The sequence below is a fragment of the Pholcus phalangioides genome, unplaced genomic scaffold (assembly GCF_987345545.1).
Source record: "Pholcus phalangioides strain wild (caught in Gottingen) unplaced genomic scaffold, Ppha-v1.0 ptg000009l_1, whole genome shotgun sequence".
NCBI lineage: Eukaryota > Metazoa > Arthropoda > Arachnida > Araneae > Pholcidae > Pholcus > Pholcus phalangioides.
Window position 1 is genome coordinate 15729370 of NW_028301602.1, and position 21627 is coordinate 15750996.

At 33.1% G+C, this 21627-nt stretch overlaps 1 protein-coding gene across 1 annotated transcript; it reads right to left on the reverse strand.

The window, feature by feature from the left end:
• Positions 1-1267: 1267 nt before the first annotated feature.
• Positions 1268-21624, reverse strand: botv (exostosin like glycosyltransferase 3). Its single transcript, XM_089235604.1, has 10 exons — positions 21561-21624; positions 16842-17076; positions 16265-16435; positions 12658-14317; positions 12304-12405; positions 9095-9249; positions 8628-8755; positions 7867-8011; positions 6877-7005; positions 1268-5764 (listed from the first exon to the last, which is right to left on the reverse strand). Exons 2-10 carry the CDS (start codon positions 16983-16985, stop codon positions 5555-5557), a joined length of 2844 nt encoding a protein of 947 aa, XP_089091730.1. The 5' UTR covers positions 16986-17076; positions 21561-21624; the 3' UTR covers positions 1268-5554.
• Between the last annotated feature and the right edge of the window lie 3 nt (positions 21625-21627).

Below are 21627 nucleotides of genomic sequence, written 5' to 3' on the forward strand. Positions count from 1 at the left end.
CTAAAATCTTAATTATTTATTAATTTAAGTTAATATATAATATATATTAATGAAAAGTTATATTAATTACAAAGAAAAACATGTTAACTTAATCGTCAGTTTTGCAAAACTTTTCAAATATGCTATATAAATAACCAGTCATCAAGTTCAAATAGTACGAATTGGCCAAGAACTTGAAGAGTGATCAGAAATGGGTTAAGTTATTCAATGTTTCTTCCAAAGGAATCAGTCACAATACTGCATTAATTCTAACTAGAGCCCAGAAGTAGAGGCAAAAATGTCATATAAATGTCTTTTCTTTGCCTATTTTCTAACTTTTTGGTAAAAATGTCTTTCTTAAGATTCCTCTGCCATAACTGTCTGTTTCGACATTGTTTTTATACTTATCAGTGAATTTTAGAGGCGATTTTCTGTAGAATTAATTTTTTATATAGCATTGAGAACTTCAAAAAACTTCTCTTCCTAAAATCTTTGACCCTTAATATTAAGTCTTATCAGAAAGCCTTTCTTCCTCCAGTCCTATTTAGACACAAATAGGCAAAAGTGTCTAAAAGATAGGGAAATTGGTGTTAGGCACAGAAGTGACAAAGACTTTTTCATCTCTACTATATGTAGCTTTCAGATAGCAATCAAAATACTGTCAAATTCTTATCAAGAATGTGAGTTCTAGATGAAAGCAACCGTTGCACAGCATAAGAAAGCTGAGAATAAATTAGAAGTTTGTTTCCCCACAGGTATTGCTTGTGCATCGCACAGCATTCAAGTTGAATACCTGACCGGTGACCGCCCACTGGTTGACATAATTAGCTACAACAGGGCGGGATGGGAGCTGACAGGTCTGACAATCATGGCAAGTTAATTCAGATGTGCAAAAACCATGTCCAGAATTTATGAGTTTTTTTTAATGGACGCAGACCAACTGAATATATAGATCAATATTTAAAAATTTGAGGAAAAATGTTCCTTTTAAATAGATTCATTTGAAAACGTTATGATTTTTAGATAGTTATGCTTTAATTTCAGCAAGCACTTTTTTTTGCATGTTAGCTTATTACATATCAAGTATTTGATTGAATCGAACTCTGACCTAACCTTGAGGGACCACAAACACTTTTTCTTTGGAATGATAATATCAAATAAACTTGTCTAATAATGCAGTAATTATAATCTTTTATTGAAACAGCAGATTGAATGAGTGCAGCCATACCAGTTTTTGAATCCTTAATATCCCATAGATTTCAGTTATTTTTTCCATTAATTATAAGTGCCCTTTTTTTAGTACCAATTTTAGGCATTTTTAGTGCCTTTTTACCTGCCTATTTTGACTATTATTAGTGCCTAAACATCGGGGCTCTAATTATAGCAATACCAACAACTCTTACACATTTCAGATCAATTTTGTTCATAATTAATTCAAATTTCTCCACCAACTATGGCACATGAATAACACAGCTTTAAATTAAAAACCTGAATGTTTAGTCATTCAACTTTTTGCAAATGCTTCCAGCATCGTCAGATGATTTAAGACATATACATGTCAAAAAAATTATGATTTTTATAAAAGTAAATTTAGTTTGAAAAATTTTATAAGAAGTCAGACTGTTTTATTTGACAAGTTGTTGAACAACAAATTTTCAAAAATAAATAAAAGCTTAAAAATTCTGTTTCTCTCCACTCTTTCTTTGGCAATTTAATGGCGGTTTTAACAAACATTGTTCAGCTGGAGTGTGTGGAGAATGTGTAACACTTGATACTGATTATGTTGCACAACATATGAACTAAGGTGTACCATTCAAAATCATAATCTTTCTATCGTCAATAGGAGTATGGGAAGTATTGGAAAGTACAAAGTGCATTACAATAATGAAGGTATATTTCCTTGATATCATAAGAACGATAAGCAAAATTTAGAAAATAGTTTCATTGCAGATGATCATGAATTGTTTCCATAAATTAAGCTTGGGCATGGTCAAGAAATTCTGCAGTTATGCTGACTCCAGAACAGTGCAATAATGTAGTGTAGCAACGTAATGCAATGTAGTGTAATGTATTTTAATTATAAATTATTAAAATTGGAAAAATAGTTTTGTAACTGATGATAAAATTTCAATAATTGATAATTGTTATTCTATGTGAATGTTGATGATTAAGTCACAACTGCAATTTGTAGTCAGTTTGCAGATCCAGGATAGATTAATTGGATAATTCAAATTTTGGATAATTTGAACATTTTTCCAGTGACTTTGATCTTCAAATTAACCAAGTTCAATAGCATTTTAAATAACTTTGGCCATTGAGGAATTATTAGCACATAAATGAAGTCTCAATTTGTAGAATGAAAAAGAATCATAATTTTTCGTGTGCCCATTCAATGTAAGCTATAATTAACATTCAATTACATGAATAATTTCAATTTTCGGGCATAATTACATTTATGGGAAAATTTTTTTTTGCATCATTTGAAAAACAATGACTATATTGGTATAGAAGAATACCAGAGTAGTATTCAAACTGAAAAATCGCATACAAAAATCAAACAACACAAACAATGATTTTAAACAAATATAATACCCATAATAAAATGATATCGAAAGCATATCCTACAGAAAGCATTTTCTATAAATACAAATAAATATCATTAAAAAATACTTCACTAACTACACTATATACAAGCGGTGGAACTATAACATATACACATAAAAAAGCTTTTGACTAACAATCTAAAGGAATATGCTTAAATAAGTGTTATCATTCAAAAAAAAAAAGCCTTGAAATAACTTAGAAAGCAGTGTTGAATCAATCTTTCTTGATGGAAGTAGTGCCCTGTCATTACTATAACATATTTCATTATGATAACAATTCAAAATCACACAGGAACATAGCAATTGGCATCTGAAAGCTGCAGAAGTCATTTAAAATAATAAGTAATATAAGGACGCTGGAAAAAATGCTTCTACAATAATTTATTCAGGAGCAATATATATATATATACTAATACTACAGAAGATGATCGAAGTTTTTGCCAGATGCATTGGCACATGCATTGCATCGCAATGCTATTCTTCATACCGACTATGGGGGACAAATCTGGGTCATATCAATTATTCATATATCATTATATCCGGATTGCTTTACAAGTGTGTCATGCAACAACTCCCTGTAATGGCTTTGGATGGTATTTGTGCACCTACATACTTATGTTCATTTGTGATTTTGGATTGTTATCATATGCCCGAATTACCCTTTCATTTTGCTGATGTTTTTTTAAACACTCTGCATGTACGAGTGATTAGTAATATAATTTTTGAACAGGTAAAAAATACTATGGAACTTCAGTTTACAAGTATAGTTTGTCCTGTAAATGTGCTCTCAATGCAAAACATTGCATATCAAAGAAAACTTTCCCATTGGCAATAATGGGAACAAATGTTTTGCTTCACAGCCTCTCTCCCATAACTTTTTAAGTAAAGCATTTTCAAGGATAAAGTGCTGGTGGATTTATTTTATACTGTTGTATTTTTACTGATTTTGTATAGAAGGCTCAAGTAATTTCGGAAGGATAAAAAAGAGCAGTGGCAATCCTCATTTCCATTAATACACAAGAGAGTTAGACAATCTTTCATGGACTTGTGCTATGAATGCCACCATAGCCAGTGGCATCTAAAAAAATTAACACAAGTCAATATCCCCCCCCCCTCCCTACTCGCCAAACAAACAATTGAATGTATCAATTGATACACATTTGCATACAATATATTTTGGTCTTTCATCAAAATATTTCTTGGATCCAGCCACTGAACTTGTTAGGAAGGCATTGTCCATAGTGGGAGAAAAAGAACTGTTTGCTTAGTTGTGATCATGTGATGCTTGACAGACAACACAAATAACCAGAGTATGCAAAAAAACCCCTCTTATCAATTAGTCCTCATTTAAGAAGCTTTGATATATGTGCTATTCATATTGTGAGATATCACTAGTTCATCCAACCAAAATCTGTTGAAACTTTTAAAATTTTTGCGTCTTGCTACACACTTGTGAATCAAGTTACTCATAATCATAGGTTTTCCTGTACCGTAATGAAAAAAAAATGCTTTCAATTTATAAATTGGCAAGTACTTCCTGAGAATAATATATTAAAATATCAGTTTTGTTTTTTGTCTTAACCCATTAAGAAGCGTTGCGAAGCTTTCTTAAAAGCTTCTTATTTTAGCACTGACAAGCCAAGATATTGAGTAAATTTGATTTCTCAGTGGAACACTTTTTCCCCATACCCCTTAGTTTGTACCTGCTGAAAATCAGATGGAATCCAACTAAAAAAGATATGGCATTTCGAAGGTGGTTCCGTGATTTCTGATTTGCTACTTAAAAGGTAAAAATAGACGAAATTAATTTTTTTCTCAAAAACACAACTGCGATTCCAGTTAGATCTGAGATAAATTATAACAATATAACAAACAGCGTGTTTAAGCTTCAGCAATTCTTTATGTATATTTTTATGGCAGTCAGGTGATGTAAAAAAAAAAACCATTAGTAAGTTTTTATAGTGGGAGATTCACAATCTTTAGCACTAAACCACAGTCAAGCCCAGTCAAATATCTTAATATTTGAAGGGGAAAAAATATTATCTCGACATTAAAAAATGAATTCTAATAAAATCATAGTTCAATAGCTACATAAAGTTTACAAAGTTGGCTTCTTTTTCAAAATGATACAGCAAAGTGCATCATGGCGACTAAAAAAATCCTTTACATACATTCTTACACATACATACAATCAAACACCCTAAAAATGTCTTAAGCAAATTAAGTGGGAATAGCAGATCCATAATTTCATGATTATAAAAGTAGGAACCCTTTCCCCAAAGGTTTTGCTGCTAAAATTCTACAGCACTATTAGAAAGTAGATTGCTCATTTTCCCCCTTTTGGGACGTTCAAGTATTGCGTCAGTAGATTTAGTCATTTTTGATCCCCCTCCATCAGCTCTGCCCCTTACCCCCCTAACACATATTGGGATCAGAGGCATATACGAGGAGGGGGACCCCCGATCAAATTTTTTTTTGATGCAAAAATATTCTTCAAAAAATTACAATTTTGGAAGAAAATATATTTATATGCTATTATTATAATCAATTTCTGTTATTTCAATGCTATTTGAAGCCTAAGAACTAAAAATTTCTTTTAAGAAATTCATTGCAACCCTCTAAGTCATATATACTAAACCCATGGTCCGTGATCAAATGTGGCCCACCACCTCAAACCTAATATTGTAAAAATGAAGTGGCACATTTACAGATTGCTTAAGTGACCCGTGGCACAATTCCAGAGAATTCATGCGGTCCATGGAAAAACTAGGGAAAGGTTCTTGTTCTTGTAACACAGAGTAAGTTGCCATTAAGAATATTTCATATTTTTATAAAGGGTGGTTGATGACATTCATTCCAACCCTGTCATCAAAAAGTCAGCAAACCCAAAATCCCCTCTCCCCATCGATGCTGACATAATACTTGAATGACCCTTTCTCCCTATTAATATCCAAAGTTAAATGTACAAAGCTTCAAATAAACTTGAAGCATTTTTGTTTGTCATGAGGAATGCGAGTTTTGAAAAGCACAGAATCAACTCGGAACTGAGTGTTCAAAAGTGGCATATAACCATACATTTTCACAAAGAAACTCATGCATTTGTGTCTCTCTTGAAAGTGAGAATCTTCTTCGGATAACGATATGGGGCAGCCAGGACAACGGAATGTCCATCTAGAAGTAACCTGGAAAGCAATAAACTAGATAAGCATCGGTAAAAATAACAAAATTTTAATTTCTCCATCTTTAAGAAAATGTGATGTTTCTTTAAAAGTCAATATAATATTTTTTGACCACCCCAATAACATTCAGTGAATTGAAAAAAAACTAAAAAAAACACAGTATCATTTCAATTTTAAAAAAGAAGAGGTTTATTTATTGTCATATTTCACTTTTACATGACAGATATAGTATATTCCCTTACATTAGCCAGTATGTTGGGAAACAAAAATTTGAGTCACAGATTTTGGAAAATTCTTAAATATGTGGACTTGAAGAATAGCATGAATTGACTCATGTAAATCTTGTTTGTTCTCACATTTTATAATCCTTTGTGTTTTACGAACCAGGTTGATTTGAATTAGTTCATTAGTTAAAAACGTCATGTTTGCATTTGCTACTATAAATCTTGGTTTCGAAGGTTTTAACAACTGGATGTTGCGAAGATATATTTTGGAAAGAGAGAAAAGAGAGAGGGAAAGAGAGAGAGAGTCTGGTCTGGCCGTCCATGTACGGTCCCTTTCAGTGAAAGGACGTGGGTTCGATTCCCAGCAGGGGCAATTGAATTTTCTCTCTTTCCAAAATATATCTTCGCAACATCCAGTTGTTAAAACCTTCGTATGATAGCGGAGAGTGACGTCATTATTGTGTAAATCTTGGTTTGTTTCATATGTGCATGATACAGGGTCTCTTGGAGTTAATTATAACAGGATTCGGCTGTACTAAGTATATTCATTCTCATTATTAAATGAGCGGAATTAGTAGACTGCAACGTATATTCACATTCTTTGATCATGATATAAGGATATAACAATGATATAATAATGAACTTTAAAAAAAAGTACCTGATATATTTAGTGTCGTTCCTCTATTAATAGAATGTTTCTAATTCTGTGTTATCCTGATAAATACTTGATAGCATTTATATATTTCACTTTTAATTACAATGACAAATAATAATTCTGAATACGAAAGTCAGCTCTTAAATAATCGTTATGGTTGATCTACATAGCCAAAATATTAACTGAAAATTCTGTCATGACAAACTATGACAGAAGAAAAGTGTTATTATATTTACCTTTAATGGAGGTTTTCTCGTAATGTGTGATACTAGAAAATTCATGGCTATATCCTCACAGTTCATGTATTCATCAACTTTATCTCTGATTACTTGTGGCATAGAGTAGCTGTACAAGTATGTGTAATACTAGAAGGAAAAGACATCTTCAAATAAATAAATAAATACATTTCTTATATCCCAAATGCCCAATATACAGGGTGATTACTTAAATTCTTTTGCCACAAATTATTGGCAAAAGGACAGTGATCAGATGTGAATTAGGATCAACATTTTGCCACAAATTATTGGCAAAACATTGATTCTAAATGCTTCAATTATAAAATATATCAAGATTAACATGTAGACCAGAGATACGCCATTCATATTGCAAGGGGTTGTATAGTTATTATAATTAAAATTAACTTTTTGCACAGACATCGCCCTAAAAACCCAAATGCCCAATCAGAAAGTTCTTTTCCTGCCTCTCTTGAGGCCAAAAAAAAAAAAAATCCCATGTTTTTAAGTGCAATTTTAGCTGAGATATTTAAATTCAAAATATTGCTGTTAAGGTGGAGAAGAACAGCATAAACTAATATAAACAACACTTCTTACCTCATATATATATGCGTATGCTGATCTTTCCTATCATTTCAATATTTTGAATTTAAATATCCCAACAGATATTGCACTTACAAGCATGAATTTTTTGTTAACCTCAGAAGAGTCAGGGAAACAACTTTCTAATTAGGTTTTTGAGTCCATATAAAAAGTAATTTTTTAAATTCTAATAACTACAACCCCTTGCAATACAAATGACTGTATATATGTACAGGTCTATACATGTCATTTGAATAATTTTTCTAATTGGAAGTATGAATTTAGGATCAATGGCTCATCAGTAATTTGCGGTGTGAGGAGTTAGTTATGCACCCTGCATATATATATTCACTAAATAAAAACTATTTCTAATTAAGTATATAGATTTTAATTCAGTAAAGAAAGCCTCACCTTATGGAAAAAAGCAGCTCCACTCAAAACCATGGACAACTCACATGAATAATTAGAGTTATACAACCAGCCACCATTATTGATGTCCCATGCATGATAGCGACCGGGAAAACCAACTATTCTATCACGTGCTTCACGCCATACTCTAAAAGTGAAGAATTTTTAAATATCTTTTTTTATCTCTGAGAGACAAAGTATAGCATATTTATATATCTCTGAAAAATAATTTGTCAGGCATTAATTTGAAATCATTCAAAATGTAGAGCTACTAATAATGTGGTTTCTCTAAAAAATATGAAAGGTGCAATTTTGCTGTAGTTTTTGGACGTAATTCCTTACAGTTTATTGTGCGTTAATTGAAGATACTGATTTGGTCATACTAAGTGGTGTCTGATATAATTATGAGTATACATATTGTGCAACTGAAACGGATTTGATCACATACTTATACACACTTACAGAGACTTACTAAATGAAAAAGAAAAAAAAACCCATAAAATAAATTTTCTAAATATAGTGATTAATTTAATTACATTAACAAAATTTGATTGCAAAAATGAAATTAAAAAATAAAAACTTTCCCATTTTTAGAAACATGCCACAGAAAAAGCTAACCTATAAATTAAAATAAAGCCAACTTATAAAAAGCCAACTTAAATTAAAAGAAAAAGCTTAATTCCATTTTTTTATTAACAATATGAAGCTGGCTAAAACTTTTGTTGCAGCATTAAATTGAAATAAATAAATGAAATTTATAATACCTAAAACCAAAAATTATTTCATCATGTCTAAGATGAGCATCATCATCAACAGAAAGAATTGCTTCAGTTTCAATGGAATCATAAGGAAGAAACCGGTTGTTCAAACTATTTTTCTTGGCTTTTATCACCTGAAAATTAATGTCAGAAATCTAAACAAAGCATAAGGTTGTGCCCAAATGTTCAAGTTTTAGAAAAAATAAAAATTAAACACCCACATATTAACACATTTGCATCAGGCTATTTTTCCTAAAACTTTCATATAACTCGGGATATTTTAGTGATATAAAGATATCTCAATATATGTGCAAAATGAGTTTCGTTGTCTCATTTCCTGACGACAATGCTTATTCTTTACAACATAGAATTTTTGTTTCCTGATGCGAATGTGTTAAGACATTGAGAGCAAAAAAAGAAGTCATGCAAAAAATCAACATTCCCCATGCATTTAAGAGATTATATTGCATTACCGTTATTGCAACTCCAATCTCTGGCCACCTCAAATCAGGGGCAGGTGGTCTTGCGCTATTCCAAACAACGATAACTTTGTTCAGATAAGGTAACCCACGCAACCTTTGTAACGAGTCAATGAGTACAGCTTCACGTTCATATGTGAGCATCACAACTGGAATAACATCATGTTTTATTATTGTGGGTAAAAAAGAAAATATTTCTTTCATTCTAAACGTTAAATTATACAAAGTATAAGAAAGAATAATAAAACACGTAAAAATTAAACATTAACAATAGAAAAGTTGCCCCCTCCCTAAAGAAAAGTTAAAACTTTTTTTACACTTCTAAGAATCTTATACAAATTCATCTATAGCCCACAGATGAATTTGTTCATGTTTTTTTTGTTCCCAATAAACAAAACCAATTTTTGTAGCATAGACTCTCTTTAATCCTTTAAGATGCAATTACAAATCTCTAAACTCCCCTTCAAAGTGTCATTTCTTTTTTAATGGGGTAGGCTTTCTCCTGGTTTTCAGTTTAACGATACAATTATTCAATCATTACACTTCAATCATAGTTAGTAAAAACTGGTGGCAGATGGCAGCACTACACATAACAAGCATTACACAGAAACAAACTTCACGTCAGGTTTCACTACACGTACACGCACATTCAACATGTACCAATTTGCTAGAGATTCTGCAGAAGAATATGAACGAGATACATGTATGGTTTAGTAGTAGTAGGTGCAAACTAAGGGGGATAGGTAAAAGTTTTTCATTGAGTAACCAACTCTACAAAACATCTAGGTTTGTCATAGTAAAATAAGAAACTTTAATGGAGGTGAGATATCTCCTTAATGCTGCTTAAAGGGTTAATCCAACCATGTGCTAATCTGGCCCATCAAATAATCCAGCATTTTTAGGCAGGCTTCCTACCAAAGAATGGTAAAGCATGTCATTATTTGATACTATTTTATCAAATTACACTATTTAGATGGGCCTTTTTTTCCGACTACCTTCCAGTAATACAGTGCTTTCTGTAATCCGACATTCTCTGGTATAGTGAGGGTTTATTGTAATCAAGAAAATAGTCTCTTGTAAATATTCTAGTAACAAAATATAAGTATTGATATACAAGAATTGATTGTATTAAGGAATATGGTTTTCTGTAAATTAAAAAAAATCACAGTGAAACTTAAAGTAGACAATTCTTTCCAAACATTCCCACCTGCATTAAAAAAATATAAACCCCAGCGTCATAACAATAGATTAAAATGCAAAATCAAACCTTATCTGTTCAAACAGCAAAAATGGCCTAAAAGTTATCAGAAAAAAACTGATTTGAATGGAATATTTTGTTTTACATTACAGAGGTACTGCAACTTATGTGTCTCATCCTGCAAACCATTGAAATAAATTGTGAGCAAAATATTCAATAAAAATTCCGACTTGTGAACATGAAACACAAAAGTTGTAGCCTTACATTAGCATTTAGCATACATAAGTATGCACGTTTGAAACAAGTTGAAGCTGAAAGCAATGCCAGACAGTGAAATGCAATTCATTCATCTTGTTACACATTTGAATTGCGTAAATAAAGCATTCCTATATAAAGTGATACCTAACAAATTTTTTGGCTAACGACAATTTTTTTTTAAATTTTTTTTTTTTTTGCTTCAGCTAACGAGTGCAGATTCAGCTAACAAATATTCTAGTTGATTATGGATGCATGTGCCAACATGACACAGCTGCATCATGAGGTAAATTTTCATACCAATCAAAATGAATCCAATGTGCAACTAACCACTCAAGTCACAGGTAAATTTATCTCCACTCCAGAATTACTTTCCAGATACACCTCTCTTTTTCTTTCAGAAATATTTTGAGGTAGGTCATGTTAAATTAATGATTAAGATACAAGAAAATGCATTTAAGAAAAAAGAAAGCCTCACACTTGAATGGTTTCAGTACATACAGGAAGACTCCTCATACCAAACTGAACAGTCTGGACATTCTGAAAACTCATCTGTTCTATCTGCATGTGTGTGTGAGAAATGAGCCGACTGGCACAGCACACCATCTCCTGCTCTTTTTTTCACTATGACTCATGAACCTGACTAATTCACTTTCATCCAATTGTGAACTAGTTTATCTCAGCATTCTGCCAGTATTTGTCTTTTTTACAGTGCTTCTTACTGTGTTATGAAAGTTACTTTGAAATTTTTAGCAATTTCTGGAATGAATTAAATGATTTCCCATTAGGAATCTAAAAAAATGAATGTGGTGAAACCACGAATGCGATTTTGGACTGAATTACCATTATTAGCTAACTGTATGTCAATTTGATATATTGTGTTAAGAGTATTAACAATTTGGAAGCATTGAACAAATTAATGTAACTTATAAGATTTATATTACTTTATAAGAGAATTTGCTTCAACAAAATTCCTTTAGGAAATATATTATTCCTTATGAAAAACCGTTAGGAACAAAATTAAATTAGGATTAATTAATCTTCAGTATAGAGTCAATATCCTGTTCTAATGAGCTATTAACCCTTCATCATTGAGCAATGTACTGGTCATGCTGGCAAATCTTAATTTTTTAATCCATTATATTATTTCAGGATCTTTGCATGTTTGGTATCATTCGGAAGAGGAATAATGTGGCTTTGTACAATCATAACTATTATATTATTTCATTTATCATGTTTTATTTAGAGTGATCAATGTTTGCTGCTTAGTAAGTGGGGATTAGAGATATTATTATAAAAAGCTTGTTTTAGCCCATTGAGCTAAAATGCCCTGTATAATTGAGATAGTAGTTCTTTTACAGCCATGAGGTTATAAATCTGATTTTTGGCAGCAGTAGAAAAGAAAAAAAAAACATATATAAAATTTTAGAAAATACAAGTGGTACTATATAATATTATAGACAAGATGTTATTTTACAAACAGAAAAAAATTCAAATTAATTCAATGATTAGTTTAAAAGTTAGAATTGTTTTATTAAACATTTGCAAAAACCGGCGATTCCATTCAAATCTCCTCTGGGCTTGAGGGGTTAAAGGAATTAAATTTTTTTTTGTTTGGTATATTCTATTCAATATGAGACCGTCCTATGAATGTAGGATAAAAAATTTTGATAATTATACCCAGAGGTTTTTTTACAAGCCAGGTTTGCTATAGCAGGGTAGACTGTAATTACAAGAAATAATTTCTCACTTGTGAACTGTTCTCGTGGTGAATTGCCTCCCAATGCCTCACTGAACTCTTTACCAGATCCTCCAGAGCCCTGACCAATAGGTCGGAAACCAAAACTAGATCCTGAAACGAGAAAAAAAGAGGAAAAAACTGCAGCAACATATGCTTCTCATTTAGATGGAACTTGATGTTCATCATAGAGAAAATGTTTTCATTTCAATAAAAAAAATTACAAATTAATCAACATCACATAGTAACATCATATAAATATAAGTGAAAAAAATATTACAATGAAATATTGAATTACAAAACAGAGAATAATTAAATAAAAATGATGCATGAAAAAAAAAAAAAAATGTGATATAAAAGTTTTACCTATGAATTTAGCCTCTGATGGTAAAATGGGGTCGAACGGTGTATTTGGGTACATAGTGAAAGGATCAATCACATCATTCCATATGAAATAATGCTGTCCATTAGTATATGACATATTGCGCTGATAATATGGTGAAGGAAAAGGTGGCTCAATTGGCCCAAGATTCTCTTCTGGTTCAGTGTCTTGCACAGCTGCAAATTCCGTTCTAAGTGGTTGAAAAGTAGCATTGAATACGCTGGGTGACGACTCTTCCTGTGCTGGTGCTGCAGGGATGTTTATCCGACTACGGATCACAGAAAGAACAGTATCCACAACTTGGCGAGGCTTTGCCAAGTAAGCATTTAACAGTAATCTACCCTGCCTTCTAAAAGACACTATGTCAGCATCAGTAAAAGTTCGCAAGTAATAATGAAGTTCTGTAACCCTTGCCTTAGGAAGGAATACTACTGCACGGCTCCAGTCTATAAACTCTTCAAATGGCAATCTCACATAATCACCTAGCACAACGGGTATGGCACCACTCTGCAAAGCTTCACATAAACGGACTAGTAGTTGAGGAGTGCTGACCAAATTCCAGTTCAATGGACTGATTATTAAAACAAAAGTTGACTCAGACAAAAGAGTTAATCGAAAACTTGTGGAGCCACAGAGCCACCATTCTGTGCTAAGACCTTGAATAGTGTTTCCTGCACAAGAAAACTGGAAAAAGAAATTGTCAGATGTCGAGGAGGATTGCATCTCTCTCAACACATCTATGATGAATTTTTCAGAATAAATATTGCTGTTGCCATTCACATCACCAGAAACTAGTTTAGCTGCCATAACCTCGTGGTCTAAAATATCCGAATCATCATGATATGTTGAATGATATGTTGTGTAAAGCTTAGCCGATGAATTAGATGTGTCTTTGACATTTCTGTACTCTCCCTGGAAAGACAATAAGAATTTTCTTCTCGCAGGAGAGTGTGGAATTGAGTGTTCAACATTAATATCTTCTAGATTGAACAAAGGTGGAACGATGATATCAAACTTAGTCCTAAAGTCTGAGGATGTGAAGTATGATTGAACTATCATAGCTCGACCTATATTAACGTGGTTGAATGTCTGTAATCCACCAAGATCAGATGATAAGCAAAGTAGAATGTGATTCCTACCATCTCCATTCCAATGAGCCAAACTTTTCAAATATTTTTCTAGAGAAACTTTGGAATACTTGCTACTGCTTATTTCACCTACTAAGACTACATAAATACAAGCGATGGCAGGATCAAATGTAATATGTACATTCATATTCAGGGCTTCGGTGATCACACTTTTAACAGTTTGCTCCGTTGGAGTCCAGGAAGTTTTGAAATCATCTGGGTGATAAAAATAAACCGGAAATCCGGATGTGAGTGAGCATCTGGAGAAATCAAAACACAGATGCATTTGGCACAATCTTGATTCCTTGGACAACACAGGAGAGATGAGAACACTATCTTCAAGAGATGGCAGTATGCGTTTAGGAGCAGAAATATGTGGCATATTTCTCTCAAGAACTTCTTTTTGAGCATATTGGGCTTGCTCAACAGAAACACGAAGTCTCTCCAGTTCAACTTGCTGGTGACCAAATTCAGATTTTAGCTCTTCAACCTTTTGACTGAGGGTGCTGATATCACTCTGGAAAAAAAAAAATGTTTTTTTTTTCTTTTTCAAATTGCAAAAATATATTTTTCAATTGCACATCAACATAAGACCATTACAAACAAAAACATAAATCAAGTATACTCCAAATATTCTCAACTTTTTTTAGTCATAACCACACAAGCGGTGCATAACCTATTGCTTGTGGGCTGAGTGTAGCCCACAAATGGGTTCCATTCAGCCCACGAAAAATTTTCATAAAAAAGTATTGATCCAAACAATACAGTAAATACAATAGCATTTAACCCATTCACCACTGATAACCATCTCATACAGGCCTGTACAGGGTGTCCTGCAAGTCCTAATTTAGCTTTTATCTCATCAACCATTTGTTTTTATACTTCCCCCCCCCCACCCCGATTCTCTAACTTCCAATTAGAAAGTTGTTGCCCTGTCTCTCCTCAAACTAAATTCAAATATCGCAGCGAATATTGTACGTGGAATTTCTTTTGTTGGCCTCGGGAAAGACAGAACAACTTTATGAATGGAAATTAGAAGACGAGAGACAATGAAAAACCTTCGATTTTTCATTTTATGATACACTACATTTTCATTCTCCACACTGGTACAGTGGGATTCTTGAACACATTTTAAGCATTTTTTAAATTCAAACCATAGTTCTACGACGAACGGTTGATGAGATAAAGGCCGAGATACCTTGCATATGATCTGCATGCTAAAAAGATAATGGTTTACACCATATCCTTAAAATACAATCAGAAATTATTTTGTTGGAGATAATGGGTAATGATGCAAAAATAGAAAAAATCAGTTTTGACATTCACTAAGTGAAGTTGTCTTCAATGCAAAGTACAATGCACATGATAATTTTTTGAAAACATGTGATGGAACTGTTCAAACTTTCAAACTGCTCGGCAGGGAATCTAAGCATTTCCAACAAAACCATTTCCATTTTTTTATTGAGGAGGTGAAGCCAAGTTTACAAGAAAACATGCTTTGCTGTTAAAAATATAGTGATTCTGCAATAAAATCTTTAGAGAGGATTTGAAAAATTTCCCCTATCCCTTCATTAAGAAGTTCCTAAAGTGCTATAATTTCCTGATAGGTAGTTATGGTTGTAGACCGCTCAGAAAATGTGAACTCTGATTATAAGCCCTTGAATATTAACAAATCACAAGCAGAGGAATTGAGATCTCAGCCAAATTGTCTGGTTAGATTCTGAACTTGTTCTTCTGCTGCACAAAGCTGAAGCAACGGCTCTTTGTTCGAATTTTGTTAAAACAAGGATAGAGGGGAAATGTTTGAAATAGATCTTATTTTCCTTCCCCGTGTGATTTAAGTTGGTGAAAAAATATATGTACTGGAGGTATGTAATAGATAAAGATAGGGTATTTCTCTTCTGGGATTATACATATGTAATCCAATTTTACACACATATTTTCAGTGAGGTATGGTGTATGACATATACTGTATATATCTAGTGTGTGTGTATATTATGCAGAAACACCAGAACTTAAGGCATTTTTAGTTATATAAGGTAGCCTTTATATTATAAAGGCTATGTTTTTTTCCCTTGATAATTGCTATTATTTTGGGTTTCTGTATTTTGATATAATTGACATACATATTTTTTGTATTTATGTAAACTTTAAGGTTTATGCTGATGTTTTAAGTCAACATTTCCAACCTACTGCTTCAAGCATGGAGAGTGCTCAAAGCTTGTGTCTGATTTCGAGCTCCCAAGCACTTGATCATCTTGATTAAACACCTTGTACAAATTGTATTCAAGGATTAAAATTTTTCTGATTTTCAGCATGTTTAACAAACATGCCAAAAGAGTGCTCCTTCTTTGATGATGGGCATAGGTAATGCTCGAGAACCAAAAAAGGTTGAAGACTCCTGTTGTAAGTGGTTCATACATGGAAAATATTGAATATAAGATGTCTGATTTCCTGAAATTACCTGCAATCTTTGCCGCCTACTTTCAAGATCTCTGAGTTCACTGCTAACTGAATTTTTTATTCTGATCATTTCTTCAATTCTCATTTTCAAGTCAACAACTTTTATTGACTCAATGTCTTCAAGCTGCACACCTTTACTCTGAATTTCTGATGAGGAGGAATGACCATCAAACTAAAATGAAAGAACATGAAAAATAAGAGAGAGAATAACAAATATCTGTATATTACCAAGATATTTAGTGCAGAAAACATGAAAAAAATATGAAAATTTCGGGTTGCATGTTATTTTAAGCACGCAAAGGCTAATTAGACCAGGGCAGTTCAAAGTTTTATCCATATTGTTCTTTCATACAACTTCTAAGATAGAAAAAAGTGTATTACACATAGAAAAATGGGACCTTATCCCTGGTAGAAAGAAGAGGAAAAACTAATAAATTTCATGCCATTTTATATCAATAATCAAAAAATGTCACAATAAAATATTTCTGACATTAAAAAATATTAATAAATAATGAATAAGATAATCAAGATATTCAATAAGATCGAACTTGATCTATACAAAGCATAGGCCTACTTACTTTTGATAAATAATAATGAGCAACTAGCGAGAGCATGACTAGCAATGCTAACAACACTGCAATGGCACGGGACAAGCGAACTGCTGAAACAACAAAACAACATGAAGAACAAGACTGTTTCACACTCTGCGATTCTAGAGTCATCCTATCAGACTTGAGGTTCTGGTCCGATACAAGGTCAAGTCATTACAATAACGATTACATCAGATATAGGTTGTAGTGACTCCATGTTTTCCTGCAAAGCATAAATATGAACTACAATTTATTTTCATTGAAAACTTTGTTCATTGATTAGTACAACTTGGCAACTGTACAGATTTATACAGATCTGTACATTTGGTAACTGTAAGATTCATTGCACAGTTACCAAAATACTGACATGCATGCAGAAACATAAGTAAAACAATGTTTTAAAATTTTTGTCTCCCATTCATTAAAAAATCAGACATGATTGATTATTTGAATACAAATATGCAATTCACAAAAAAGGGGATTCATCTATTTGCCAACTTTATGGAGAGAGCTTGAATTCATATTGACCAAAATAAAATATCATGGTACAGTAGAGTGTACCTATGCTTACAGAATAAAAATAGTTTTGCTCATAAGATCAATACGGTACAGATTAACAATGCTCTCAGCTTTGCCATGTTTGAAGCAACCCAGCTTTCTAGTGCAAAAATTAAGTGAGAAGAGAATCTGTAATATGATGATGTTTATCTCTTTGCATTCAGTAATGCTGGTCAATTAGATAAAAAACTATGTTAATTGTTTCCCTAAAAAAATTATGCAAAAGCTTCATTTATTGAGTATAGACTGATCTGTAGAATATACAGTAGAAAACACCTGAATTTATTAAGACATTATATACAGTCTAATCATATTATAATGAACTCCAAGAGACTGGAGAAATAGCTTTGTTATAACGAAATCTCGTTATAAAGGAATTGCAGATCCTTTTGCATTGTTCCTGTGTAAACTTATCTGGAGGATTAAAATAGTGTTCGTTAAAACAAGATTTTCGCTATAACAGTATTCATTAAAATGGGATTCAACTTTTTTTTTTTTCCCAAACCGAACACAACTCAGGTCTATCGCCGTAGGCAATTTTCTACCTAGTGAGTTGGCCGGAAGTGTAATTGTGTGTACCTAACAGTCTGAGTGCGTATCTAGTGTTGTGTATGATTTTTCAGTGCTGCCATCTATATCTCAGAAGTGAAGTGAGTGATGTGTCGTGACTGAATATTTGTACTGTTTGTAGGTCTGTTGCTCTCTGTGGCGAGACTTTTTAACGGGGAGATCGGCTCGCCTTTGCGCCTCGAAGTTGGGAACCACAGAAAACCAACTTCAGCCGACCACCACTGTGGCGACGGTGGGGCTCGAACCAGGGTCCCCGCGATGCGAGTCCGTCACTATGACCACTCGACCACCACAGCGGCAATGGGATTCAACTGTTCTACCACCAAGTTTTTTTTTTCCTGACAGATCGGCATAGGAACAAATATTTTGATAAAATTTATTTTTAAAAGATTTATTTACGGCTAGATGCAAGTTGAAAAATCAAATTTTTTTTTTTACAAAAAACTAACCAACCCTTTCTATTTCTAAAGATTTCATCGTTGGTGAATGGTAATCTCTGTATTTATGCAAAATATGAATCTGCTTAGGCTATAAAATGGAAAATATTATAACATTTTTTCCCCAAAGCAGCCAAGTTTCCATCAGCAGATAATAAAAATTGTATACAATAAATTTTATTAATAAAAATTCTCCTGTGTTTTTCTGCATCTGTAGGCAGAAAAACACATTAATTGACTCTGCCACAAAGATGGATTGGAAGAGATAAGTAGGGACGGAATTCTGGGGTTAATTCAGTCTATGTGGGAAATTAAGGTAGTTTGAGGAAGTAAAAGAATTAAAAATCTTTTCCTATTATAACAAAATAATTATGTTCATTCCATCAATTCAGTTATTTTATCCACTCACAATTATTTTATAAAAAAGGTTAAAATAAGATAAAGACCCACTATTGCAACTATTGCAATACTGGTTAAAAATAGCTATGCCTTTCACCTGAATTGTAATACTAGAGTTGTTGAGCTCTGTATACTGGCCATTTGATTGCCAAATGCATTTACTTAGGTGATGATGTGGCAAAAATTTTGATGAATCAAAATTGCAACCAGGTTTGTTGTCAAACTAAACAAACCTCCTCCATCTGTGAGTAGTAATCTTTTCTTTGCATCAAGAATGTGACTATTCTGTCCCGGGTCTCTGGACTCGCATTGCTAAAGAACCTATGCCTTTACAGAATGAAGGTTTTTAGTGGGACCAATGAATAATATGTACACATGTCTGTGTGTCCATGAAATTTGGAGTACAGTGAGACTTTGTTACAATGATAATAAAATGATGAAATTCTCTACAGCGATATTTTTTGAAATCTTGTTTAAAATCACTTATAGTCTAATAGGTTGAATTTTTCTCAATACAATGATATCTTTTACTACGATAAATCCCACTATAAAACGATATAATTTTTGGATATTTCAAAACCCTGCTACAACAATATTTTTCATATTTCACTTAAAATAACTCTCAATATGTTTTTCAATTCGTCACCAGTTTTTGTTTATCCAGGATGTTCAGGAAGATAGGTATATTCCCACTATCTACCCTGTAAAAGTGGATACTAAAAGTAGTTAATGAAGTTATCATGAAGCTGATTTCTGTGTAGTGTACAAAAAGTGTTGTGAGGGAAAATTACTTTACAGGGTGAAACTGTTAACTGAATTTCATTAATTAACTATAAAAAATTAGAATTTTTTGCTCCAAATAATTACTCATAAATGCATTTTACATGGTTATAACAATGCCACAATTCAGAAGAAATCCAACAATATTATAAAATTAGTGGTGCCTAATGGCAATGCTACCTCTCGATATAACAATAACCTTTTTTGGTCCACAGAGTATCGTTGTATTGAGGTTTCACTGTATTTAATGTGTTACAGATTCTACTACTACAATCTAACCATACATGCACCCTATATACATTTCATCAGAAATTCTGCATAATTTCTAATGAATCAGTGTATGCCTGGGTGGGTAACTATATCTACAGACTGAGAAAGGAAGACGTCTGCACATGCATCCTTAGTGTGATGGCACTTATCACAATTTCCCCAATAGATGGCGCCACTATTCTCTCAGATGAAACCGGCCACAACAATAATTTTCCCCAACTGTCAAACAGAACCGCTAAAGAAAAAACAGAAACAGAAAAAATTCTGGGAATTTCGACAGCTATTGGTGAATGTGTGTGGTACAAAAAAAGAAAAAAAAAACACAAGAATGCAACAAATGAAGAAATATATGTTTCAAAGTGGGAAAAAAATAGTTTCCCCAGAAAAGAAGAAAAATAATTTGGGAACCCGAAAAAGAGGAAAAAAAAGCTGAATTTTCTGAAATGTAGGACGACGCTTGAAATGACATCAAAAAGAAAGATGGTTGGTAACCCTACCTGTGTGCGGCCCTAACAGTATTTATTATTGTTTTGTATTTTGCTGGTGCTGCCATCTGTCTTCCATATTTTGAAGTAAAGGCAATAAATGTTTGAGTTTTCCTATTTTATGTGAGTATCATATTGTGTAGGCCTACTTGCTCCGTGCGGAGAGACTTTTTCAAACAGGAGACCGGCTTCCATTTGTACTTTGAGGTGGGAAACCACAGAAAAAAGTGCAGCCGACCACCACTGTGCCATCAAATGGTTCACATCAGAGTCCAGACCAATCATTATCTTGTCTACACGTTAAAAAGCATCACCCTGAAAGCAACAGGTCTACAACAGCACGAATCACCAACCATTACACTTCACAAATAATGGAAAAAATAGATAGCAAATGGCAGCAGTATAGCAAGCATTACACAGAAACAAATGTCAGGTTAGGTTCACAACACATACATTCTAACATGTGTGGTTTAGTATGTGTGGTATATCGTGAATTATGAGAAGCATCGGTTGTATTATCAGACGGTTGCGTATAGTTTCAAGACAGAGACATGCATTTTTATCTTACACGAAGGGACAGACTTTATTTACACAACATACTATGTACAGGACGAGAAACGAACCGCGTAATAACTAGAATAATCACATGATGGTGCTTTGAGTGCGTACATCAATCATCGCTCTGAGGAAGTGGCTTTCTTTTCCCACTCGTGTCGACGGAGACGCCACAGGTATATTCCCCAACTTACACGCAAATCTATACATTATAGTACTGAAGGGCTACATTTTTATATTTTTACAAATAGGATTTAAATTTTCAAAGCGCTTCCTACCTCAAGAATTGACACACCGGTTTTCACTCATTGCTTTAACGTATAAGTGTATTTATTATTGACAATAGCCACAACCAGGGCCGTCTTAAGAGCATCATGGGGGCCCCCGAGACAAGTGATTTTTCTGAGGCCCTACCTGACCAATTCTCAGGACCTTCAACTACTTTTCGTTTTTCTGACCCCTCTCTTCCGTTGAGGCCCGCGGGCCACGCGTTTAAGACGGCACTGGCCACAACTTCCTACCACATACGAAAAATATATGCACAACACATAATCTAAAGAATCATACACATCAATACGTCATAGGCAATAGATAAATCACGAAAAATATTGACGTCTCTAATAAATAGATCTATTACTAAATTCATTAATTACTTGAATCTACAAATCAAAGACTCTTTCATCAAATTGTAAACAAACTCTCACTGACACAATGCAGTTA